General features: G+C 45.5%; 1 protein-coding gene across 2 annotated transcripts in view; it reads left to right on the top strand.

The window, feature by feature from the left end:
- Positions 1-26,372, top strand: part of ATRX (ATRX chromatin remodeler) — a 191,483-nt gene that overhangs the window by 99,426 nt on the left and 65,685 nt on the right. For both annotated transcript variants that reach the window (XM_038747865.1, XM_038747867.1), the window contains exons 13-19: positions 2,164-2,257; positions 3,489-3,591; positions 5,826-6,008; positions 10,195-10,336; positions 11,735-11,844; positions 12,241-12,387; positions 12,631-12,808. In XM_038747865.1, the coding sequence (XP_038603793.1) occupies positions 2,164-2,257; positions 3,489-3,591; positions 5,826-6,008; positions 10,195-10,336; positions 11,735-11,844; positions 12,241-12,387; positions 12,631-12,808 (957 nt within the window). The remainder of the gene's footprint in view (positions 1-2,163; positions 2,258-3,488; positions 3,592-5,825; positions 6,009-10,194; positions 10,337-11,734; positions 11,845-12,240; positions 12,388-12,630; positions 12,809-26,372) is intronic.

Here is a 26,372-nt window from a genome sequence, read left to right as displayed (position 1 = left end):
CAATAAATGCAACTGACGGACTGATTTTCCTGATTCCCCCCCCCTTCATACTCTAGACTCTTAGCTCTTCGGGAGCAGGGAACAGGTATCCCAACTCGGTTGTGTTTTACTCTCCACTTCTCTGTGCCTCAGTTACCTCATTCTTTTAGACTGTGAGCCCACTGTTGGGTAGGGACCGTCTCTATATGTTGCCAACTTGTACTTCCCAAGCGCTTAGTACAGTGCTCTGCACACAGTAAGCGCTCAATAAATACTATTGATTGATCTGTGAAATGGGGACTGAGACGGTGAGCCCCATGTAGGGCAAGTACTGTCTACAACCCGATTTGCTTAGATCCACTCCAGCGCTTAGTGCAGTGTCTGGCACGTAGTAAGCACTGAACAGATACCGCAATTATTATTATTGTTGCTCTTCCAAGTGCTTACTCCAGCGCTCTGCACCTAGTTAGAATAATAATAATAATAATAATAATGATGGCATTTATTAAGCGCTTACTATGTGCAAAGCACTGTTCTAAGCGCCGGGGGGGTACAAGGTGATCAGGTTGTCCTGCATGGGGCTCACAGTTATCATCCCCGTTTTACAGATGAGGTAACTGAGGCTCCGAGAAGTTAAGTGACTTGCCCAAGGTCACACAGCAGACACGTGGTGGAGCCGGGGTTCGAACCCATGACCTCTGGCTCCAAAGCCCGTGCTCTTTCGGTGAGCCCCATGTAGGGCAAGTACCGTCTACAACCCGATTTGCTTAGATCCACTCCAGCGCTTAGTGCAGTGTCTGGCACGTAGTAAGCACTTAACAGATACCACAATTATTATTATTGTTGCTCTTCCAAGTGCTTACTCCAGCGCTCTGCACCTAGTTAGAATAATAATAATAATAATAATAATAATAATAATAATAATGGCATTTATTAAGCGCTTACTATGTGCAGAGCACTGTTCTAAGCACTGGGGAATTTACAAGGTGATCAGGTTGTCCCACGTGGGGCTCACAGTCTTCATCCCCATTTTACAGATGAGGTAACTGAGGCACAGAGAAGTGAAGTGACTTGCCCAAGGTCACACAGCAGACACGTGGTGGAGCCGGGGGTCGAACCCATGACCTCTGACTCCAAAGCCCGTGCTCTTTCCACTGAGCCACTCTGCTTACACTGCACTGCAGTGCACTGCACTGTAAGCGCTTAACAAGTGCCAACATTATTATTATTAATTAAAGCTGAAATTAGCACTCTGGGAGTTTGGAGATCAAAGCTCAAATTTTACCCCAATTTAAAAAAAAGCCTTAAGAATCCCCTATCCCCTCAAGTTATATTTATTAATAATAATGATGATGGCATTTGTTATGCACTTACTATGTGCAGAGCACTGTTCTAAGCGGTGGGGGGGATACAAGGTGATCAAGTTGCCCCACGTGGGGCTCACGCTCGTAATCCCCATTTTACCGATGAGGTCACTGAGGCTCAGAGAAGTTGTGACTTGCCCAAGGTCACAGAGCCATCATGTGGTGGAGTTGGGATTCGAACCCATGACCTCTGGCTCCAAAGCCCACGCTCTTTCCGCTGAGCCACGCTGCTTCTATATTTGTGCCTGTATGTTTTTAAATCTCAGAAATCTATTCCTTAGTGATGTGCGGCTGTCACAGCCTCTACGTCTAATTACTACTTGTGAAAAATCAAGTCTCGAGGGGAGTTGGGGAGGAGCGCGGGCAGGGAGGAGGGGTGTGATTTGGCTGTTCAAGTCATCCTGGATAGTGTGGCTATCCCGCCCGAGCTTTAGAGTACGGGGTACTATGTAGCTAAAAATCCTGGCTCAGCTGCCGGGATGACAGTAGTAAATTTCCAATTTGCCGCTCCGCTTCTCCCTGGGCTGCCAGTAAAAGCGAGAATTTTGGGGAGCGTAGCAGGAATCAGCGAGCAGCAGATGCTGGCAGGAATACAAACTTGGTGCCAAAGAGATGAAAGTTGTTGCTACCCGCGATCGGTGTATCCTGTGAAGGTACGGACTTTGTGTCATCTTAAGATTCCTTTCACCATCGGAGAAGTGAGGACCGTGCAGAAGGCAAGAATCTTGAAAATGAGCTAAAATAGATAAGGTAGAACACCGGGAGCTATCTCAGCTTATTGGCAAGATGGGATGATTTAGGGTTTTGCTCTTTTCCCCAGTGAGCAGCGAAGATTCGGGTGATTCGGACTTCCAAGAATCGGGAGTTAGCGAAGAAGTTAGTGAGTCTGAAGACGAACAGCGGCCAAGAACAAGGTACGCATTTTGCCTGTTCGTGTGTGTTCCATTTCCTACGGAGGAAAAATTTCAGGAGCAACAGTGCGGCTACAGTGAATTCGAGAAGAGGTGATTTCAGCCGACCTGCTTGCTACCATCAGAAAGCAGAGTTGATGCCTTCTAGGTTCTAATTTTTTAGGAGAGTGGTTGGGAGAGAGAGGGCTCAGAAGATAAAATGGTTTTGATGTCTTATAATAATAACATTAATAATAACAATGGCACTTGTTGGGTGCTTACTTTGTGCCAGGCACTGTAGTAAGCACTGGGGTGGATACAAGCAAATCTGCAAATGTGACGGGTTGATTTCTTCCATTGATCTCATCTGTGAGACTTGATTTATTTTCTGTTCTTTGGAAACTTTACAAGCCACACAGTTCAATTTTTAACTGCCTGCCCCGTTCTCAGGATGCTATTTTTGCTTAGGTGTATCAATTTTGTGTCATTTCGTGGGTAATATGGGTGGGTTTTTTTTATACTGCATCCCCATCAGCATTCATGCAATGTATTTAAACAAGATTGGGGAAAATCTCTTGTGCTAATTTTTTTTTTTAATGGTATTTAAGTGCTTACTGTGTGCGAAGCACTGTCAGCACCAATCGACTGTAGTTGGCTGGTGGTGAACGAAGCTTCAGCCCTAGTTGGCTCCTGATCAATCAATCAATCGTATTTATTGAGCGCTTACTGTGTGCAGAGCACTGTACTAAGCGCTTGGGAAGTACAAGTCGGCAACATAACATAACTCCCGATGCAGTTGGCTCAGCCTGCAGACCCTATTGGAGTCATTTCTAGTTACCTAACTTATTACTAAGCGGGTATCCGATAGGAAAATAAAAGGCCGCGGGGGAGAAATGAGCAAAGAAGTCTGCTTGGAAAAGAAATATTTTCAATTCCAACTGCGTACAGTTTCTATACAACGACAACAACTTCGACTTCGCTGCAGTCCTGGGGTCCATTTGGGTTCCTGTGCGCGGGACATTTTGTAACCAGGTTGGCTTTTTCCATCGGGCCACGAGTTTTTTCCTGGGAGTGAATCCACGTGTGGTCTCCTAGATCATCAGCGATGAAAATAAGCCCTGTGCTATGAAACGGCCGTGCATCCGCCGTCACTCTTTGAGGACGTGTCTAAATTTAGGCCTCTTGCCAGTCAGCGTGTAATCTGCGCTATTATTCCCTAATGTGTGGATCTGCTGAGTACCTTTCAATCCCTCAGATCTGCGAAGAAAGCAGAACTGGAAGAAAACCAGCGGAGCTATAAGCAGAAGAAGAAAAGGCGGCGCATTAAAGTTCAGGAGGACTCTTCAAGTGAAAACAAGGTAGTGTCTGCAGAAGCATTATTTAGGTGGACTGTTGAGTGGTCGGGTTTTGTTTTCTCCAAATGCTAGGACACTGGATTTTTTCATGCCCATTTTATCCAGCTTTCCTTTCCTAACTTATCTTGCAGCCTCTGACGGTTTAGATAACGATACTTCAGAGGGACCGCATCATAGTAAGGGCTGCTGGGGCGTTCGAACAACCAACACTTAAAATAGAGTCCGGTCCTTTTCAAATGCGTTGTTTATGACAACCTGCTTCTTCTTCCCAGCACATCCGTGTGGTCTTTTCTCAGGAAGTCAATACTCACATTCCACGAACGCTGCTTAAGCCGCAGGCGGGGATTTGGGCGGGATCCCTGTCGCCAATGACGGCGACTTTTCGGTCCAGGCCCGGGGAATTTGGGGGCTCGAGAACCCACGCAAAGGAATCGATCTTAGTAGCAGGGCCTTTACACCACCACTCGCACGCGCTTGCCCCGCTTCCCGTAATGTTCCCGTCGAGCCTAGTCGGGGAAGCAGGTGTGCAGATTGTCCCGCACAACGTTGAGTGCACGCAGGAGTTCTGTGGGCAGCACCCCTTCGTGACCAGAGGGCCTATGGCATAATGCCGATACTGGTCCATAGGGCTAGCGGAGCAGACAGTGGTCAGTCCTATATATTGAGCACTTACCGTGTGCAGAGCCCTGTACTGAGCGCTTGGGAGAGTACAATAGAGCAGACACATTCCCTGCCGACAACAAGCTTACACCAGGGGAGCCATCTCGATGGGTTTCGTGGGTCTTTCCCACCACTGGTAGCCAGCTATTTTCAGGATTGTTGTTGAGTGAGGTATCCCAGGTGGCTCATTGCTGCTGAGGGGGTAGCCCCAGGAGGGACCCCCCAACACACCTTTCTGGCTGTTTTGCCCATCCATCATCATCATCAATCGTATTTATTGAGCGCTTACTATGTGCGGAGCACTGTACTAAGCGCTTGGGAAGTACAAATTGGCAGCATCCACTCCAGAAGGTTCGGCGTGGGCATCAGAGGTGGGGACGGACATGGTAAAAATGAGGAAATGAGTAGTCGCTTAGAAATGCGGAGTGTGTCTGGGTAAAGTGCTCGTGTAACTTGTACTTTAATGTATTTCCACTAAATAAGAACGACTTTCTTTGTAAACGGGGGCTTTGAAAATTACTGTTTTGCCACCAAACTACATTGCAACGTTTTGGTTTCGATTCTTTCTGAAGTCAAAGCAGCATCTTCAGATGTGACGTGAACCATTGTGTATCCGTTTTCAGAAAACCCCCTTTTCTTGTGTGTTGCCTTGTAATTTAATGTATTTCCACTAAATAAGAACGATTTTCTTTGTAATCGGGGGCTTTGAAAATTACTGTTTTGCCACCAAACTACAGTGCAAGGTTTTGGTTTCGATTCTTTCTGAAGTCAAAGCAGCATCTTCAGATGTGACGTAAACCATTGTGTATCCGTTTTCAGAAAACCCCCCTTTCTTGTGTGTCGCCTTACACGTCCGTTGTCCTGTGTGTGAAAAGAAGGGGGAGAGCGAAGAATGGAGAGGTCCCTGCTCAAGAACACCCTTTCTTTACCTTCCTCCTTGTCTTCGTTTTCTCCTTTCTCCCCTGCCTACCCCTCGCAAGCAAGTCCTGAAAGAGAGGGCAGAAATTTTAGTCGCCTTTCCTGGTTTCTATCATTGAGTGTCTGTTGAGTTTCCCCGAGTCTCTTCTCTGTCTGTCCAAACCCAACTGGGTACGTCTCACCGCCAGAATAGGAAAGGAAAATTAATGACGTTTCAGAGTTGGGGGAGAAATACAAGAAGGGGGGATTTAACGAGATAGGAGACCAGTGACAGGCATACAGAGAAGTGAAGAAAGAGGGATGAAGGATATTTTTCAATTCTGAAACAACCGATTTGAAGCATGTCAATCAATCCAGGGTCATGTTACTTTCAGATTGATGTAGTTTCATGCTCCTGTTGTTTCTTTGGAAATGTGTAGCAATTTGATTCGAATCACAGTTAAGGTAGCCATAAAATGTTTCATAGCAAATGCTCATTTCAGTAACTTTTAAGATGTCTTTATTTCCTGGTTTGGATTGAGTAGGAAAGGATGATCTCCATGAAACAGACAAATATTTACAAAAGACAGTAGCTTCATGCAATAAGAAGTCCTGGTTGAGGAGTTTTCACTGTTTACTTTTAACGTAGTTGTGACTTTTAAGCGTTTTCATTTTAACAGAGTAATTCTGAAGAAGAGGATGAAAATGACGATTCAAAGTCTCCTGGTAAGGGGAGGAAGAAAATCAGAAAGATCCTTAAAGATGACAAACTAAGGACAGAGACCCAGAACGCCCTGAAAGAGGAGGAAGAGAGGAGGAAACGAATTGCTGAACGAGAACGAGAGAGAGAAAAATTAAGAGAGGTAATTGGTAGTTTGTTTAACTTCTGTTCTGTTGAGTAGATTTCTGCCAAGGCCAGATTTAGAAATTACTTTTTTTTGTAATGGCATTTGTTAGCGCTTACTTAGTGCCAGGCACTGCAGTAAGCACTGGGGTAGATATAAACTAATCAACTTGGACATAGTCCATGTCCCACAAGGGGCTCAATATAAATATCCATTTTACAGATGTGGTACTAGGTCCTTTGGGAGGCCAAATGACTCAACTTAGATTAGCATATTTTGGACACCTAATTCTCTGGAGAAGTCACTAATGCTAGGAAAAGTCCAGGGAAAAGGTGGAAGAGGCAGACTGGCAGCTAGGTGGACAGAGACCATAACAAATATAACGGAAGAACCAGTAGAAAGGTTGCGGTTTATGGCAGAGGACGGGGCATTTTGGAGAAAGCGTGTCCTTGGAGTTGCTGTGAGTCGGAAACGAGTCGACGACACTAACAGAGGCCCAGGAAAGTGACTTGTTCAAGGTCACACAGCAGACAAGACAAGGAACGAGGGATGGAACTGGGATTAGAACCCAGGTCCTCTGCATTCCAAGCCTGTTAGCTGTCCATTAAGCCACACTGCCTTCCCTAATAAACAGACACACACTTTATAACTCAGACTTTATCAGGGTGAATAGCCAAATGTCAGCAATTTCTGGACACTTCAGAACATTCCCATTAGAAGGAACTGATCTGAAAAAGAGTAGGATGCCATATCTTCTCTTAGGCGTATAAAAAATGTAGCCATCATGATTCCTGGGAAGCTTGCAAAACTCTCATTTGCTCTCCTTATTGACTTTAAAACCTGTAGATTAAAGGGGCATGTACAGAAATAGTTGTAGTGACTATTAACCACGAATGACTGTTTGGTAAACACTTTCGTACAGTTTGTACAATAGGAAAGCCAACCCCGCCCTTGGGTTTTGTTTTTCGGACATGAAACAATGGAACAAATACCCTTTCTGTGAACGGTTGGTGACGGGAAGTGGAAACATGTTTTCCTGCTGTTTGCGTTATAATCGGCATCAGTATTTCAGTTTAATCAAATGATCCGCCATTGGCTCCTTTGCACTAATAAACCTTCCACGCTGGCGGAGTAGAAAAGCGTGATGGAGCCGAAAGGCCGCATATGCCCGGAAAGTCCACGTTTCAGAGAGAAATGCTAAATCCTGAGACACCTTCTGACTGTTTCTTGAACTGGTGGACTTTATTTAGAGTTTTAGGGCTTAATTAGATGGGGTTCGCATGGATCAGGAAGGTTGAAGTGCATGAAAGGGCGGGAAAAAGTCTTCCGTCTGCCTAGCCCGTGCTCCCTGGATGGTTTACAAAAAGGTGAGTGGAAATAGAAGGAGCCATTCACTAGAAGCGACGGATTCCACCTTTTCTCTGGGTGAAATCATTTCTCGTCCTGTTCCTCAGTGTGGATTTCGGCTCAGTGTATTTCCGTCTGTTGATTGCTATCCATTTAGCATTCAACCTGATCACCTTGTAACCTCCCCAGCGCTTAGAACAGTGCTTTGCACATAGTAAGAGCTTAATAAATGCCACTATTATTACTATTATTATTATTATTAAAGCTCAGAGGGTCAGAGCGGCTCAGAGGATCCCAGGCGACAGAGAGGCAGCGTCGCTTGGTGGGTAGAACACGGGCCTAAGAGTCAGAAGGACCTGGCTTCTGTTTCGGACTCCGCCGCGTGTCTACTGTGTGACCTGGGGCAAAGGACTTCACTTCTTTGGGCCTCAGTTCCCTCATCTGTAAAATGGGAATTAAGACTGGGAGCCCCACGGGGGGCAGGGACTGTGTCCAACCTGGTTAGCTTGTAATACTAATAGTAATGATTGTGGTATCGGTTAAGCGCTTACCAAGTGCCAGGCACTGTACTAAGCACCGGGGTGGGTACAGAGAAGCAGTGTGGCTCAGTGGAAGGAGCACGGGCTTTGGAATCAGAGGTCATGGGTTTGAATTCTGGCTCTGCCACATGTCTGCTGTGTGACCTTGGGCAAGTCACTCAACTTCTTTTAGACTGTGAGCCCACTGTTGGGTAGGGACTGTCTCTAGATGTTGCCAACTTGTACTTCCCAAGCGCTTAGCACAGTGCCCTGCACACAGTAAGCGCTCAATAAATACGACTGATTCTCTGAGCCTCAGTTACCTCATCTGTAAAATGGGGATTAAGACCGTGAGCCCCACGTGGGACAACCTGATCACCTTGTATCCCCCCAGCGCTTAGAACGGTGCTTTGCCCATAGTAAGTGCTTAACAAATGCCATTATTATTATCATTACAAAGAAATCAGGTTGTACCTACCCCAGCGCTTAAAACAGTGCTGGCCACATAGCAAGCACTTAATGAGTACCACAGTTATACTTTTCATATTATTGTTATTATTACTAAACATTGGCAGGAAGAGACGAGCAATTGAATAAGCAGCATCAGCGGGGACTTAAATGGAGAGACAGAGTTTGGGATCCCAGAGTCACTTGGTTCCATTCCCGGCATTCAGGTTTGCGGCGGTGCCTATATCTCAATGCCATTTCCAGCGCACACCTTCCGCAGTGCTTCAGACCTTCAAACTGTTGACGGCACCTAGGGATCAGTGTCTGGGACATGAATTCCTCTGAATCGTACGCTCTCCTGCCAAGCCCTCGCTGAGCAGTGAAGACCTAAACACACTGGGGAGGGTGATTTGTAATTATTTTTTGACGCAGACATTCTCCTTTTTTTAAAAAAACAAAAAACCCAAGTCCAGGCATCCCAGTCCATCCTCATCCCACTGGGCAGTGTCATCCCGTTGGTTTTTACCATTCCATCGGGTTGCACGGACCAACCTTTGCTGTGTTTTCTTCTGTTGGCCTTAAAGTATTTCGCCTGCCAACGTTTCGCTTGCTGACGCTCACATTCTGTCAGTTCTAGGCACAGGTGCCTCCTATACTTTTCCCCACGCGAAAACTGATCCCAGTTTAATAGCCCAGTCTGCTCCCAATTTCACCAGGGGATCTTCAGTTCGAGGTTCTGAGACCACAACTGAGGCCCCAGTTCTTCCTGACAAATGCATTATGTTTATTAAGCACTTACTCTATGTCGAGCCCGTCCCAAATGCTGAGATGGATAGAGAACCTTCAAATCCGGCACACTTCTTGTCCCAGCTGAGGGCCGGCAGACTGAACAGGGAGTTTATCCCATTTTACAGATGCGGGAAACGGAGGCACAGAGACGTTAAGTAACCTGCCCCGGGTCACACAGCAGGCAAGGACCGGGAATCGAATTCGGGTTCCGCAACTCCCAGAAAGGCCTGGGCTCTTTCTGCTACAACATGCAGCCTCCGTGCTGTCTATTTCCAAAAATGAGAATCTGGACTCTGTAATGCAGGAGATAATTGAATGCAAGGGGTATTAGAATCAGTCAGCTGTTTATGTTGAGCACTTACTGAGTGCAGTTACCGTGTACTAAGCCCCTGGGAGAGTCCAATATAACAATAAACACACAATTTCAAGAGTTTAAGGCTTAGAAGGGGAGACAGATATTGATGTAACTAAATAAATTACAGATGCAGACGTGAGTGCCGCGGGGCTGAGGATAGGATGATTCGAGTGTGGAATCCAAATGCAAGGGTGATGTGGAAGGAAATAGGAGAAGAGGGAATGGAGATTTAGTCAGGGAAAAACTCTTGGCGGGGATGTGACTTTAGGACTCCTGGGGGAGATTAGGATTCTTATTGTGAAGCACTCTGGAATATAGCAGGGTATAAGTAATAATAATAATGATGGCATTCGTTAAGCGCTTCCTATGTGCCAAGCGCTGTTCTAAGCGCTTTGGGGGTCGCAAGGTGAGTTGCCCCATGTGGGGCTCACAGCCTTAATCCCCATTTTCCCGATGAGGTCACTGAGGCTCTGAGAAGCGAAGTGACTTGCCTAAAGTCACGCAGCTGACAAGTAGCCGAGTCGGGATTAGAACCCATGACCTCTGACTCCCAAGCTTAGGCTCTTCCCACTGAGCCATGCTGCTTCTCTATGTAGCTGCTTAAGAAGTACTTTGAAATGGAGGCGGCGGCTCTTTTCCCCACAGTAGTTATCAGGTAACAGTCCTTACCATGATGTCGAGCTGTCTGTCCCAGCAGGAAGGAAGTACTTTCAATGTGACTTGGGATAACTTTCCACTTTCCTTCCAGGTTATAGAAATTGAGGATGCCTCACCCGTCAAATGTCCAATAACAACCAAGTTAGTTTTGGACGAAGATGAAGAAACGAAAGAACCTTTAGTACAGGTTCATAGAAACATGGTTACCAAATTGAAACCCCATCAAGTCGATGGTAAGAAACCTACATTATGGTAAATTCCACTGTAATTTAGATCCACTCTGTCATCCGTTGCTCCCTGAGTAGACGGGGTTCACTTTAGAAGACGGAGCCCAAGTAGTTCGAGTAACAATCATCTCTGGGTAGATGGAAAGGATTAGAACTCTTCACTTTCAGAAGGACAGAAGTGAGGAGTGCTGTATGATGTTCGCGGAACCGCAGAATTGTTTAAAAGTCTCACTCCACATGGAGTCGGTCCCCATTGAAGGGTGAAGGTGGTAGGCTCCAAAGGCACGGAAACATCTGTTCACTCGGGGTGTGCTGAGCATATGGGATTTGTTACCAGAGGAAAGTGGTTATGCAGAAAAGAGACAAGGTACGATTGGTCTGGGTAAATTCGTCAGCCGTAATTCCAAAATAGGGTGTTGAAGGGGAAAGATTAAGATGATGATGATTTCATAGAGGAATGACATCATAAATGTGCACTTTTGGGTCACTGTTGAGACAGTTATTTGGGTGGGTGGACTGGCCCACAGTCAATCAGTCAGTGGGATTTATTGAGCGCTTGAGTGCCCAGAACTGTACTAAATGTGTGGGAGAGTACAGTAATCTGACACAATCCCTTCCCTCAGAGTTGACAAACCAGCGGGAGAGGCAGACATTAAAATAAATTATAGGCAGAAGCAACTGAGTATGAAGACCTGTCCATACGTGCTCCAGAGAGGCCTTGTAGCTTTCACTGTCTATGTGCTTGGAGGATATAGTCTCAACATTGCAGTTGTCTTACAATAAGGCATATTTTTTCCTACATCATTTGCCACTCGATTTCTGATTGTCCAAGTCTGAGTGAAAAACAAATAACATTCTTCCTTCAAAGCCCTACCGAGAGCTCACCTCCTCCAAGAGGCCTTCCCAGCCTGAGCCCCCTTTTTCCTCTCCTCCTCCCCATCCCCTCCGCCCTACCTCCTTCCCCTCCCCACAGCACCTGTATAGATGTTTGTACAGATTTATTACTCTTTTTTGCTTGTAAATATTTATTATTCTATTTATTTTGTTAATGATGTGCATTTAGCTTTAATTCTAGTTGTTCTGACGTCTTGACACCTGTCCACTTGTTTTGTTTTGTTGTCTGTCTCCCCCTTCTAGACTGTGAGCCCATTGTTGGGTAGGGATCATCTCTACATGTTGCCAACTTGTGCTTCCCAAGCACTTAGTCCAGTGCTCTGCACCCAGTAAGCGCTCAATAAATACGATTGATTGAATGAGTGAATGAATGAATGAATTTGAGAAATTCCAGGCCTTTTAAAACTACATTTTTTTATTTTACTGTATTCCTAAGTAGAAAGTGAGAACCCCTCTCTCCTTATCCGTCCATCAGTATTTCTCAGAGAACTTTCTCAATGCTCTTTGCAGGCGTTCAGTTTATGTGGGATTGTTGTTGTGAATCTGTCAGAAAAACGAAGAAGTCCACAGGCTCGGGATGCATCCTTGCCCATTGTATGGGTCTTGGCAAGACATTACAGGTAAAAAGGGAGGAAAATCAAGGTAAACTGAGCACCTGGGATTGGGTTTAATGAATCTTGCCCAGTCCCTAAACTGATATTTTGAGTTTCTCCTCTGGAAATTGATCATGCAGTTGACATACACTATCTCTTGTCTCTGAACTGTCTGTGATACGCCTTGGGCTTTTTCCTTAGATTGTCGCTGTAATAGAGAGCCGGTGCTGTTTTTGTTATTTCACAGTGCTATGACCAGTTGATATCAGGACTGTAGTGAAATGAAAGAATAACAGGTTTCCGCCATGCCGTATTTCACTGTTTAACATTGCATGTATTTCTTAGCTGACAAGAAGGAGGATTGTGTCCAGGAACGCGTGCCCTATAAACTTGTAAAGAATACAATGTGGATATTCCTTTTAGGTGGTGAGTTTTCTTCATACAGTCCTGTTGTGCGACAAACTGGATTTCAGCACGGCCCTGGTGGTGTGTCCCCTCAACACCGCCTTGAACTGGATGAATGAATTCGAGAAGTGGCAGGATGGATTAGAAGATGATGAGAAACTTGAGGTAATCTTTCATTGTCATATTTATTGAGCGCTTACTCTGTGCCAAGCACTGTACTAAGCACTTGGGAGAGTACAATGCAACTTATATTCGATATCATTTATCACTCATCTATTTGTAGGGAACCGTGAAAAAGCAAACCTCACTGCTAAGCGTTGGCGTGGAACGTTTCGGGGGGACACGTAGAAAAAGCATGTGGTGTTTGTTTTCTGTTGAAGAGTACCGAGTGTTTTCTTCCCTCGAAAGGTCTCTGAATTAGCAACTGTGAAACGTCCTCAAGAGAGAAGCTACATGCTCCAAAGGTGGCAGGAGGATGGAGGCGTCATGATCATTGGCTATGAGATGTACCGCAATCTCGCCCAAGGAAGGAATGTGAAGAGCAGAAAGCTGAAAGAAATATTTAACAAGGCTCTGGTGGACCCAGGTATGATCCTGATTTTCTTTGAAATAACCCCCCTGACGAAAGTTCATTCTGGCATTTTTATTGGTTTACTCAGTGCCATACTTCTTCAAAACTCATGGGTTTGGGGGGCTTTTTTCAGCCCCCAAAACAAAGGTGTGTGCTCGCTCACACTGTCTTTCTCCCTCTCTTTCTTTTTCCCCCCATATATGTGTTTGTGATTGTGTTTTTTCTCTGTCCCTCTTTCTTTCTCTCCCCCTCTTCCCCCCACACATATCTAATCTGTCTCTCTCTCTCTGTCTCCAATATATGGGAAAGGGTAAAGAGAGAGGAGTGGCCAATGAGAGATTTAGGGTCAGGACAAATACATGGGGGAAAGTTGACTAGAGGAATTAAGTCTTTCCCATTTTGAAGTATACCATTGTAGCAAAAGCAAGAGAAGGGGTCAGTTTGTTTTTGTTTTTTTTTTTGATTGTTTAACTATGAGTCAAGCACTGTCCTAAGCACTTCTTAATCAGGTAATAATAATAATGGCATTTATTAAGCGCTTACTATGTGCAAAGCACTGTTCTAGGCGCTTGGACATAGTTTGGACTGTGTGTATATATCATGTGCCGGATTAGTTAAATAGAATTGAAATCGTATATTTTAGATTTTCACTTTTCACGGAGTCCAGTCATTACTTGGCATTTCTCGAGAAATTCAAATGCCAAAAGTCTCCCAGTGCCCTCTTATCCCTGTTCTTCCTGTCTCCAATTTGGATAGCTGTTTTACTGGCTCCCGGAAGTTTGGAAGGAAAGGCAGGATTACATTCACCTTCAGCTATCCACGACGTTCGAAGCACCTGGTGCGTCCGGCTTCTTGGGACCCATTCAGCTGGACTCGGTTTTTAGCTGCCGCAGGGTTGGGGTTTTAGTTGCAGGTGCAGTTTAGCGTGGAGCTTACCGCAGATTTCATCCAGTTGAGCACGATCGGTTTATGTGGAACATTCAGCAGCGTGCCAGTGAGCACGTTGGGGTGATTGTTCATTCTCTTGCACTATTTCAGCCATAGATAATCGACACCCATCCTGATTGTTGTCAGTTTAGTAAGTTAAGGTGTTGAAGTATCGGGAGAAGCTTCCCCACCCTTGCAAATTTTCTGTTCTCTTAGTGGATGCAGCGTGACAGTGATACGATGGCCACTGCCGTATTCCCAAAACCTCCACTGGCCCCACCTCATCACTTCTGGTTTCGGAGGAAGCTGGAATATTTTGGTGTCCTTTTTCTCCTCTGTAAACACTACTACTTCCACCTTCATCAATGCTATTGTTAACGTCTTTCCCCTCTATCGTAGTATTCCGGTTCAGCCATTACCAAGGTGACCCCTTAAGACTCTTTACCTTCGCAGGGTTTACCTGTACCTTCAATTCAGTAAATCATTAAGGATTCTTGAAAGAGTTTTTCTGACACTGTCCATTATATGTGTATCCACTCTCTTTGGGATTAACATGGACTTGGTACAATCAAGAACGTTAAGATTCTTTTGAGGGTCCATTTACATTTATTCGCGCACATAGATATGAATAGATCTTGAACGTGTTTTAATATATTCAATTTATTCTATGAATCGATGTCATCAGTTTAATGTACGGTGAGTTTTAGCACATCATACTATTTTAGCCAAAGGCCATGATCTATTTGAATCTACTTTGTTTTTAGTGTGCTGGAAATCCTTTCGTCAAGTGAGAGAGTATTCAGTAAGAAAAGCAATTTTCCTTCATGGACTGCTGAGTACAGTACTTGTGAAATTATTTAAGATATACCAAATTTAGCTGCTTCAAACTGAGTGAAATTGTTATCGTAAAAAGGCCCGTGGTTAGTTTCAGTGTTGGTGGACTTTTAAGAACTGTGAGCTTCTTAAGTGAAGTATTATTGCTGCAGCTGTTTTCCTTTGCCACAGTCCCTTGAAATCATTTAAAGGGAGCCTCTTTATGCGTTTAGCCCAGGCTTCAGCCAAAGCAGTGTCATAAGAAGGATTTCACATAGCCAAATTATACTTTCCAAGCGCTTAATACAGTGTGTTCTGTACACGGTCAGCGCTCAATAAATACAATTGAATGAATGAATTCTTCCCTGCTCTTTGTGCCACTTCCTCTCCTGGTGTCAACTGTGTTGCTGAAAAATATTTACATTGAAGACGGTTTTTAGGCATTTCCGCGGGGTTCTGCTTAGCAGGCTTTTATACAGAAACCAATAGCTCAGAACAAATGAGGTGGTGTGATTTAATTTTAGGATTGCGGAGAAACCCCTAAAATTGAACCATCAGGCAAACACCCGAGGTGGTGAGATGCAGTTGGGAGGGCACTCTGCGTATTGTGTTTAGACTGGGAGCCCACTGTTGGGTAGGGACTGTCTCTATATGTTGCCAATTTGTACTTCCCAAGCACTTAGTACAGTGCTCTGCACACAGTAAGCGCTCAATAAATACGATTGATGATGATGATGATTGTGTGACTGCCTGCCTTCCGGAGTAATAGGCCCCGCAGATCAGGGGACAACTCGGGCTCTTGGAGAATCTGTTGCAGATGTGAATTTCAGGCTCTCTTCTGGCTTACCCGTTTTTTGCTTTTTTGTATGGTATTTGTTAAGCGCTAGCTATGTGCCAGGCACTGTTGTAAACACTGGGGTAAGATAGAAGCGAATCAGGTTGGACACAGTCCCCGTCCCACTCGGGGCCCGCAGTCTCAATCCCCAGTTTATAGATGAGGTGCTGAGAAGTGAAGTGACTTGCCCGAGGTCCTGCAGCAGACAAGGGGCAGAGCCGGGATTAGAACCCAAGTCCTTTTGATCCCCAAGCCCCTGCTCTGTCCACGAGGCCACGATGGTTTGGAAAGCTAGGGCCGACTGTCCAACCCCACCGGATTCAGGGTTTGGTTTTGGGTTGGCCTGTCCCCAAGGGGAACGGTCAGGTCCTTGAAACAAACCCCCTCTTCCCAGAGCGGAGTTTCCATGTAGAGCTGGTCGGGAAGGAGGGGCAGGCTTTGGGGAGGAAACAGTGCGCGGTAATGAATGTCACTGCGTGAAGTCATTTTTCAAATTAGGAAGAAAGCCGTCGTCAGGTTTCCGTTCTCCAAGGGACCGGTTGATTCTGCTGTTCCTTTGAGGAGAGGGGTGAGCAGACCCTCTTCGGCAGGCTTCGGCCAAACCGACCCGCCAAAGACCAGCGACCCCGTGACTTCCAGGAATCCGTAGCCCGCTGGCGCTTTTCCAAGATCCGGCCAAATCCCGGGAGTGGAAGCTCCAGAGTCGTCCCCGCCCCCGGACAGGACCGATCCCGTACCCGGGGAGGTTTCCGGCACAGCCGAGGCAGCCCCGGACGTGGGACCCCCAAATGACCGTTCCCCTCCGTGCACTCAGTTCCCGTTTCTTGCCTGTCTGTTGGTGCGGCTGCGGGAAGTCAAGGCTCGGCATCCCGGGGGACGGGGACTGTGGAAGGGGAAACTGAGATTGCGGGCCAAAGCCTTCTCCAGTATCAATCAATCGTATCTATTGAGCGCTTACTGTGTGCAGAGCACTGTACTAAGCGCTTGGGAAGTACAAGTCGGCAACATATACAGTCCCTACCCAACAGTGGGCTCACAGTCTAAAAGGGTGATAGTAATAATAATAATAGTAACAGTCCAATAGTAATAATAAGGGTATTTGTTAAGGGCTGACCATCATCATCAATCGTATTTATTGAGCGCTTACTATGTGCAGAGCACTGTACTTAGCGCTTGGGAAGTACAAATTGGCAACATATAGAGACAGTCCCTACCCAACAGTGGGCTCACAGTCTAAAAGGGTGATAGTAATAATAATAATAGTAACAGTCCAATAGTAATAATAAGGGTATTTGTTAAGGGCTGACCATCATCATCAATCATATTTATTGAGCGCTTACTATGTGCAGAGCACTGTACTAAGCGCTTGGAAAGTAGAAATTGGCAACATATAAAGTCCCTACCCAACAGTGGGCTCACAGTCTAAAAGAAGCATGTGACCATGTGCCAAGCATTGTTCTAAGCGCTGGGGTCGATCCGAGGCAATCAGGTTGTCCCACGTGGGGCTCACGGTCTCAGCCCCCATTTTACAGATGCAGGAACTGAGGCCCTGAGAAGTGAAGCGGCCTGCCCAAGGTCACACAGCAGACAAGTGGCGGAGGCGGGATTAGAACCCAAGACCTCTGACTCCCAAGCCCGGGCTCTTTCCGCGCTGCTTCTCCCACTGCCGCTTCCTGTAGCAGTAGTCCGAATCTTCCCTGGTCACTAACCGTTCCACGCAGCATCTGGAAGGAGTTGGAAAGGGCAGATTTACCACCGGAGTGTGTTTCAAGGCACGAGAGGGGGGTCGAGGAAGTCACCGGTGCTGCTGTGCTGAACGCCGGCGGGGCAGCGAGGAAGCTCGTTCCGGGCAGGGAGCGTGTCTGTTTATAATAATCGTAATGTTGGTATTTGTTAAGTGCTTACTATGTGCAAAGCACTGTTCTAAGCGCTGGGGTAGATACAAGTTGATCAGGTTGTCCCACGTGAGGCTCACAGTCTTAATCCCCATTTTACAGATAGGGTAACCGAGGCACAGAGAAGTTAAGTGAGTTGCCCAAAGTCACACAGCTGACAATTGGCAGAGCTGGGGTTTGAACCCGTGACCTCTGACTCCAAAGCCCGTGCTCTTTCCACTGAGCCACGCTGCTTCTCTTATTTATTGTTGCGTTGTACTTTCCCCAGGGCTTAGTACAGTGTTCTGCAAACAGTAAGTGCTCAATAAAGAGAAGCAGCTTGGCCTAGTGGCAGGATCACGGGCTTGGCAGTCAGAGAACGTGGGTTCAAATCCCGGCTCCGCACTTTTCTGCTGTGTGGCCTTGGGCAAGTCGCTTCACTTCTCTGGGCCTCAGTTACCTCATCTGGAAAATGGGGATTAAGATTGTGAGCCCCATGTGGGACGACCTGATCAATCAATCAGTCGTATTTATTGAGCGCTTACTGTGTGCAGAGCACTGGACTAAGCGCTTGGGAAGTACAAGGTGGCAACATACGGAGACAGTCCCTTCCTAACAGTGGGCTCACAGTCTAGAAGGGGGAGAGGGGAGACAGAGAACAAAACCAAACATATTAACAAAATAAAATAAATAGAATAGATATGTACAAGTCAAATAAATATAGAGTAATAAATATGTACAAACATATATACATATATACAGGTGCTGTGGGGAAGGGAAGGAGGTAAGACGGAGGGGGGATGGAGAGGGGGACGAGGGGGAGAGGAAGGAGGGGGCTCAGTCTGGGAAGGCCTCCTAGAGGTATCTACCCCCCCCCCCCCCCACTTAGAACAGTTCTTAGTACATAATAGGTGCTTAACAAATACTATTATTGTTGTTATATTATTATTATCACTAATAATAATAAAATAATAATAATAAATACGATAAAGTGAATGATTGAAAAAACACAGCCATGACCCTTGACTGCTCATTTCTCCCCTCTCTCTCCTTCCCCACCATAAATTTCGGTTGAAGCTTTGGGACACGGTCCTTTAGCGAAGAGTGTTCAGATTTTATTTTGTGGAGCGTTTGGTCCCAATGAGAAGTATTCGTCGATGTTGTCTTCAGTCCCGTGTCTGTTCTCGTCCCTAGCGCATCTCCACTTGGATGTTCTGCCGGCACCTCAAGGTTGTTATGTCTAAAATTAAGAGCTTCCCCTTCCTCCCCACATCCACTCCTCCTTCTAATTTCCCCGTCTTCCTGCTTACTGTGGGCAGTAGCCTTGATTCCTTGCTCTCGTCCAGCTCTCGCATTGTCCGTCGCCAAATCCTGTCGGTTTTTCCTCCGCGATTCTTCCCGGATTTGCCTGTTCCTCGCCATCCAAACTGCCACACCCTAGTCTCGATCTTTGTCCTATCCTAATTTGACTCTCGGCTGTAAGCTTGTTGTGGGCAGGGAACTCTGTTATACTCTCCAAGCGCTTAGTCCTGTCCTCCATACACAGTAAGCGCTCAATAGATACGGTTGATGCTTGTAACACCCTCTGTACTGGTTTCCGTGCCAAGCTTCATCTGCTTAAGACTGTCTTTGTACTGCATTTGTTTCTTCACTCCACAAAATCCCCTAATGGTTATCCATCTGCCTTTGGATCAGACAATCAATCAATCAATCGTATCTATTGAGCACTTACTGTGTGCAGAGCACTGTACTAAGCGCTTGGGAAGTACAAGCTGGCAACATATAGAGACAGTCCCTACCCACCAGTGGGCTCACAGTCTAGAAGGGGGAGACAGAGAACAAAACCAAACATACTAACAAAATAAAATAAATAGAATAGATAGGTACAAGTAAAATAAATAAATAGAGTAATAAATATGTACAAACATATATACAGGTGCTGTGGGGAAGGGAAGGACCAGAAACTCTTCCGTCCGCTCTCCCTTCCCACTGTCTTCTCCTCCTACCCCACATGTGTTTTCCCAAACTCCCCTTCTTAACTCTTGCCTTGTTAATAATAATAATTATTATGGTGCTTGTTAAGCGCTTGCTGTGAGCCAAGCACTGTTCTAAGCACTGGGGTAGATACAAGTTAATCCCGTTGGACGCGGGTCCCTGTCCCACATGGGGTTGGCAGACTTAATCCCCATTTGACAGATGGGGTTATTGAGGCCCAGAGAAGGGAAGTGACTCACTCAAGGTCACACAGCAGATGGGGTGGAGCCGGGATGGAACCCAAGTCCTTCCTGCTCCCAGGCCCGTATTGTGTCCACTAAGTCATACTGCTTTTTGTTCTTCACTCTTCTGCTTCCCAGCCCTTGCAAATCCCTCGCCCTTTCGTAAAACCCACCACAAAGACCTTCCCGAAATCCCATCTTTCCCACTAGGCTCTTCCCCATTGCTTGTTTTTTTTCTTCCTTAGGTCTTATCCTCCCCCCAAAACCATCACCTCAGCAGGTGCATACACCATTTCAACGCTCACGCAACCATCTTTCATCCTAAACCTAAACCTTTCATCCTAGCAGAGAAGCAGCATGGCTCAGTGGAAAGAGCCCGGGCTTTAGGAGTCATAGGTCAGGGGATCAATCAATCAATCAATCGTATTTATTGAGCGCTTACTGTGTGCAGAGCACTGTACTAAGCGCTTGGGAAGTACAAGTTGGCAACATATAGAGACAGTCCCTACCCAACGGTGGGCTCACAGTCTAAAAGGGGGGAGACGGAGAACAAAACCAAACATACTAACAAAATAAAATGAATAGATAGGTACAAGTAAAATAAATAAATAAATAGAGTAACAAATATGTACAAACATGTATACATATATACAGGTGCTGTGGGGAAGGGAAGGAGGTAAGATGTGGGGGATGGAGAGAGGGAAGAGGTTCAAGTCCCGGCTCTGCCACTTGTCAGCTGTGTGACTTTGGGCGAGTCACTTAGCTTCCCTGGGCCACAGTTCCCTCATCTGTAAAATGGGGATTAAGACTGTGAGCCCCACGTGGGACAACCTGTTCACCTTATAACCTCCCCAGCGCTTAGAACAGTGCACATAGTAAGCGCTTAATAAATGCTATCATTATTATTATTATTATTAAACCCACCCCTCCTAACTTTTCCACCCGTGTCGTGAACCCTCGTCATCCCAGAAGCTCACAGACTTTGCGCCACCCTCGACTCGGCATCGGCCTCCAACCTACGTTTTTTTCTGCTGCCGAACTATGGCCTTCCTCGTCCAGTCTTCGCCATCGGATTTCAGGTTGTCCTCCGACTCTCCCCGCCCTTACGTGTCTGCGGTGTTTGCCATCTTGCTCCCATCGTTCCCCCTCAGCGAACCTAGCTGTGCCTCGCTCTTCGACTCTCCACCCTCCATCCCCACGCTCAGAGTTTCACCCGGCTTGGAAAATCTCCCCCTCTCCATATTTTCCAGCCTCCTGAAATCTCCCCTCCAACACGCTTTCCCCTCAGCCATCTCCAGCACCGACGTAGCGATTCATACCCATCCTCAGCATGTACGCATACATGTTCGAGAAGCCGTGTATAGACCGTATAGCAGCAGACAGAGTACACGCCTGAGAGTCAGGAGGCCCTGGTTCTAATTCTGTCTCCTCCACTTGCTGGCTTTGTGACTTTGGGCAAGCCAATTCGCTTCTCCAGGCCTCTGTTTCCTCGTCTGTAAAATGGGGGGTGCAGTCCTTGTTATTCCTCCCCCTCAGAGCCCCATGTGGGGCAGGGTCTGTGTCCAATAATAATAATAATAATAATAATAATAATGGCATTTATTAAGCGCTTACTATGTGCAAAGCACTGTTCTAAGCACTGGGGATGTTACAAGGTGATCAGGTTGTCCCACGTGGGGCTCACAGTCTTCATTCCCATTTTCCAGATGAGGTAACTGAGGCCCAGAAAAGTGAAGTATATATATGTATATATGTTTGTACATATTACTCTATTTATTTATTTATTTTGTGCATATCTACTCTATTTTATTTTGTTAGTATGTTTGGTTTTGTTCTCTGTCTCCCCCTTTTAGACTGGGAGCCCGCTGTTGGGTAGGGACTGTCTCTATAGGTTGCCAACTTGTACTTCCCAAGCGCTTAGTACAGTGCTCTGCACACAGTAAGCGCTCAATAAATACGATTGATGATGATGATGATGATGAAGTGACCTGCCCAAGTCACACAGCTGACAATTGGCGGAGCGGGGATTTGAACCCATGACCAGGCTCTTTCCACTGAGCCACGCTGCTTCTCAGTCCAATCTGCTGAAATTCGAAGAATATACAGGTGGCATTAGGTATGCACCTTGCCCCTCGGACAGTGAATTGTACTTTTTTGAGCGCTTACTGTGTGCCAAGCACTGTACTAAGCTCTTGTGAGAGCACAGTACAACAATATAATAGACGCATTCCCTGCCCACAATGAGCTTACAGTCTAGAGGGGGGAGACAGACATTCATAGAAATAAATTGAGCCCCCCTCAACGCGCTCAATCTGTGACGAGAGACACATTGGGAGCAAAGAAGAAATAAAACGTTAAAACAGGAGAAGGGCACAATATTCATTCATTCAATCATATTTATTGAGCACTTACTGTGTGCAGAGCACTGTACTAAGCGTTTGGGAAGTACAGGTTGGCAACATAGACCCTACCCAACAACGGGCTCACAGTCTAAAAGGGGGAGACAGAGAACAAAACCAAACATACTAACGAAGTAAAATAAATAGAGTAGATATGCACAAGTAAAATAAATAGAGTAATAAATATGTACAAACATATATACACTTCACTTTCCTGGGCCAGACAACAAAACATGTGGACAGGTGTCAAGTCAGAACAAATAGAATGAAAGCTAAATGCACATCATTAACAAAATAAAATAGTAAATATGTACAGTACACGAAATAAAAACAGAAGTCAGTAGTGATCAGAGAAGAGTTTCAGGCTCCTCGTGACTTCAGAGCCCACGGCACACCTGTAGCCACAGCAGCGGCTGTAACGCCGGGGCTGGGTTGTAGTGGGAAATCGGAGAACTGAGGGAGGAGAGGGCCGAGGGAGTTTCTGATGGATGCCGAAGTGGGTGGGTGACCATCTGAGGGTCTCGAGGATCGGGGAAACCGGGGACTGAACGGTTTTGTAGAAGTGATGCGCTTAGTACAGTGCTCTGCACGTAGTAAGCGCTCAATAGATACGATTGATGATGAAGTGATCCGAGCAGCAGAGTGGAGGAGTGTCTGGAGAGAGGAGAGCCAGGAGGCCGACGTAGGACTCAAGGTGGCATAGGATATGTATTTGGAGCGGCGCGATAGCAGTTTGGGGCGAGAGAAAGGGTGGATTTTAGCGGTGTCGCGAAGGTAGGCTGAATGAGAGAGATGGCCGGGATAAGGCCACGTTTATGAGATGGGGAGGGTGGTGGCTGTCTACAGTGATGGGAACGTCGCGGGAAGGACAGGCCTGCTTGGTTCTTGGCAAGTAGCTCTTTGATGTCTGAGTCATTCTCATCCCTCCACCCCAGATGGTGTTGGCCCTGTACCAATCAATCAGTCAATCAATCAGTGGTGTTTATTGAGCGTTTCCTGCACGCAGAACACCACACCAAGCACTCGGGAATGTCCCGAATATACTTTTATGAGTTACTCCCTTTTACGACAGAACCCGTAGATAACTCTCTTTGCCTCTGACCTTCCGTTAGATTCCATGCTTTCCCTCCTCTGATCAATCAATCAGTCGTATTTATTGAGCGCTTACTATGTGCAGAGCACTGTACTAAGCGCTTGGGAAGTACAAATTGGCAACATATAGAGACAGTCCCTGCCCAACAGTGGGCTCATCAGCCATCCTCCCTCTCCCTTTTTATTTTGACAGAGTTCCCGAATCATAGTTATGCCTGGAGGAATGAAATAGCTTCCAAAATCAGGGCAGCAGTGGCACTTGGTTGACTCGTATCAGCAGCTGGAGTGTGACAAGCCAGGGAAATGGTTCCTGTCTCGCATTCCTTACGCTGTGTTTAAGACTCAGAAACTGTGGACTGGGTCCTTTGTGGGATCTGAAAACTGGCAAAAAGATTAGGAATCCAGACTTGAAGTCAGGAACCCCACACAAGTGAACATCTGTACCAATAAATTAGCCTAAAGCTTACCTTATTCTGCACCTGTATTTTTTTGTGGAAACAGATTTCATGCTCTTCTAACTACAGCGGTGAAAGACAATTGGAAAATTTGTCTAGTCACCTAGAACTGATTTTAGTCACCCCTTTTCTAACCTCTCACATAGGTTCAGTGTTATCATTCACGATGGTTGTTAATAAATGGGAGTTAGGGGGATTTTTATTTTGAAAGCATGATAAATTAAGCAGAATGCCCAAACATTGGATTTAATTGTGTTGATAAATCAGTTGGTTTTTTTTTTTTAAAAGTTGAGATCAGTCAATCAATCAATCGTATTTATTGAGCGCTTACTGTGTGCAGAGCACTGTACTAAGCGCTTGGGAAGTACAAGTCACATAGAGACAGTCCCTACCCAACAGCGGGCTCACATCCACTGTATATGTCATTAGAAGTGATAAGCTGTACAGTATTTAAAAGGCTATACCTTATAATTAAATTAATTAAAATTAAAATTCTGCACCTTTCTTAATTTTGGGAAATAACGTTTATTTTTAAAAAAAGTTGTAGTGCTGAAAGCCCAACAGGCCGCATCAACTCCTTTTCTAAATGAAAGGTTAAATTAAAGGTTAAATTGGTTATGGTAATTTTTTTTTTCACAGAATAGAGGGGAAACCTGGTGAAATTGCCAAGCACAGAATGTTTAAGTAGGGAGTAGGAGAGAAAATCTGTAGCAGTTAGTGAGTACCCACTAGATTAAATTCTTGGGATGTTCAGAACAAACTAGTGACACTCCCTGCCCTCCAGGAATTTTCCACTCCGAAGGGCAGAAGCACCTGAAAGCACTTACAAACAGTAATTACTCTATTTTATTTGGACGTATTTATTCTATTTATTTTATTTTGTTAATATGTTTTGTTTTGTTCTCTGTCTCCCCCTCCTAGACTGTGAGCCCACTGTTGGGTAGGGACCGTCTCTATATGTTGCCAACTTGTACTTCCCAAGCGCTTAGTATGGTGCTCTGCACACAGTAAGCGCTCAATAAATACGATTGAATAAATGACAATAATTCAGCATCCAACTGAGTGAACACTCACATGTGTGTTAAAATTCGGCTTTGTTGACTTGGGGTGTAGGCAGGTTGGCAGGGTTTCAAGAGACCTCTAGTGTAAGGGGATGCTGTGGTTTTTCGAATTTGGTTGGGATGCTCCAATCCAGGGGAGTTTAATCAATCAATCAATCAATCAATCGTATTTATTGAGCGCTTACTGTGTGCAGAGCACTGTACTAAGCGCTTGGGAAGTACAAGTTGGCAACATATAGAGACAGTCCCTACCCAGCAGTGGGCTCACAGTCTAAAAGGGGGAAACAGACAAATTATGTTGCCAATTTGTACTTCCCAAGCTCTTAGTACAGTGCTCTGCACATAGTAAGCACTCAATAAATATGATTGATTGATTGATTGATTGAGACAGAGAACAAAACCAAACATACTAACAAAATAAAATAGATATGTACAAGCAAAATAGAGTAATAAATATGTACAAACATATATAAATATACAGGTGCTGTGGAGTTTTTTGTGCAGTTTTATGAGCGAGTGGACAGAGGTGTGAGAGCCGAGAGGGAGGTAAATGATAATCACGGTATGAGTTAGGCCAGAACAGTGTGCTAAGCACTGTACTGAGTCCTGGGGCAGATACAAGCCAGGTTGGACACGGTCCCCATCCCTCATGGGGTTGGAATCTAAGTAGGAGGGAAAACAGGGTTTGAATCCCCGTTGTATGGATCGTGAAACCGAGGCCCAGAGAAGCTAAGTGACTTACTTAAATTCCCACAGCAGATAAGTGCTGGAGCCAAGATTAGAACCCAAGTCCGGTGCCGCCAAGGTTCAGGCTCTTTCCTCCAGGTCACACGGTTAGAAGATGGTCTCGAGAGAAATGACAGGAGTCGTTCCCCCCACTGGAGCCTGTAAACTCCCCAGTCGTGCAGATCAAATCTGTTTTACAGGCTTGTCGAATAGGGCTGTGCACAAATAAAGCGTTCAGTAAATAGCACTGGTTGAGAGTGAGTTGAGGGATAATAGCAAGTGGAAAACAGATCTGAAAGTTGGGATGAGTTGGCTGAAAGTTGTGTTATTCATCTTCCCTCCTCTCTTCTTGGGTCTCTGTGACCCCGGGGATAATAGCAAGTGGAAAACAGATCTGAAAGTTGGGATGAGTTGGCTTCCCTCCTCCTCCTCATCATCATCAATCATATTTATTGAGCGCTTACTGTGTGCAGAGCACTGTACTAAGCGTTTGGGAAGTACAAATTGGCAACATATAGAGACAGTCCCTGTCCAACAGTGGGCTCGCGGTCTAAAAGTGGGAGACAGAGAACAAAACCAAACGTACTAACAAAATAAAATAGACTTAGATGTGTACAAGTAAAATAAATGAAGAGTACTAAATATGTACAAACATACCCAACAGTGGGCTCACAGTCTAAACGGGGGAGACAGAGAACAAAACCAAACGTACTAACGAAATAAAATAGACTTAGATGTGTACAAGTAAAATAAATGAAGAGTAATCAATACGTACAAACATACCCAACAGTGGGCTCACAGTCTAAAAGGGGGAGACAGAGAACAAAACCAAACGTACTAACAAAATAAAATAGACTTAGATGTGTACAAGTAAAATAAATGAAGAGTAATAAATACGTACAAACATACCCAACAGTGGGCTCACAGTCTAAAAGGGGAGACAGAGAACAAAACCAAACGTACTAACAAAATAAAATAAATAGACTAGATGTGTACAAGATAAATAATAGATATGTACAAGTATAATAAATAAATTAATGCGTGCAGGGCACTGTACTAAGCGCTCGGGGGGTGGGCAGAGAGGCAGGGAGGAAACATGACGGGCCTGAGGCGAGGCGAGTCCCTCCTCCTTCTTGGTCTCTGTGACCCCATAACTAATTTGGTCTCTCTAACCCCAAAAC

Source organism: Tachyglossus aculeatus, chromosome 6, assembly GCF_015852505.1.
Source record: "Tachyglossus aculeatus isolate mTacAcu1 chromosome 6, mTacAcu1.pri, whole genome shotgun sequence".
Classification (NCBI taxonomy): Eukaryota; Metazoa; Chordata; class Mammalia; order Monotremata; family Tachyglossidae; genus Tachyglossus; species Tachyglossus aculeatus.
The sequence above is the reverse complement of the archived record's forward strand: the minus strand, read 5'-3'. Positions and strand labels throughout refer to the sequence as shown.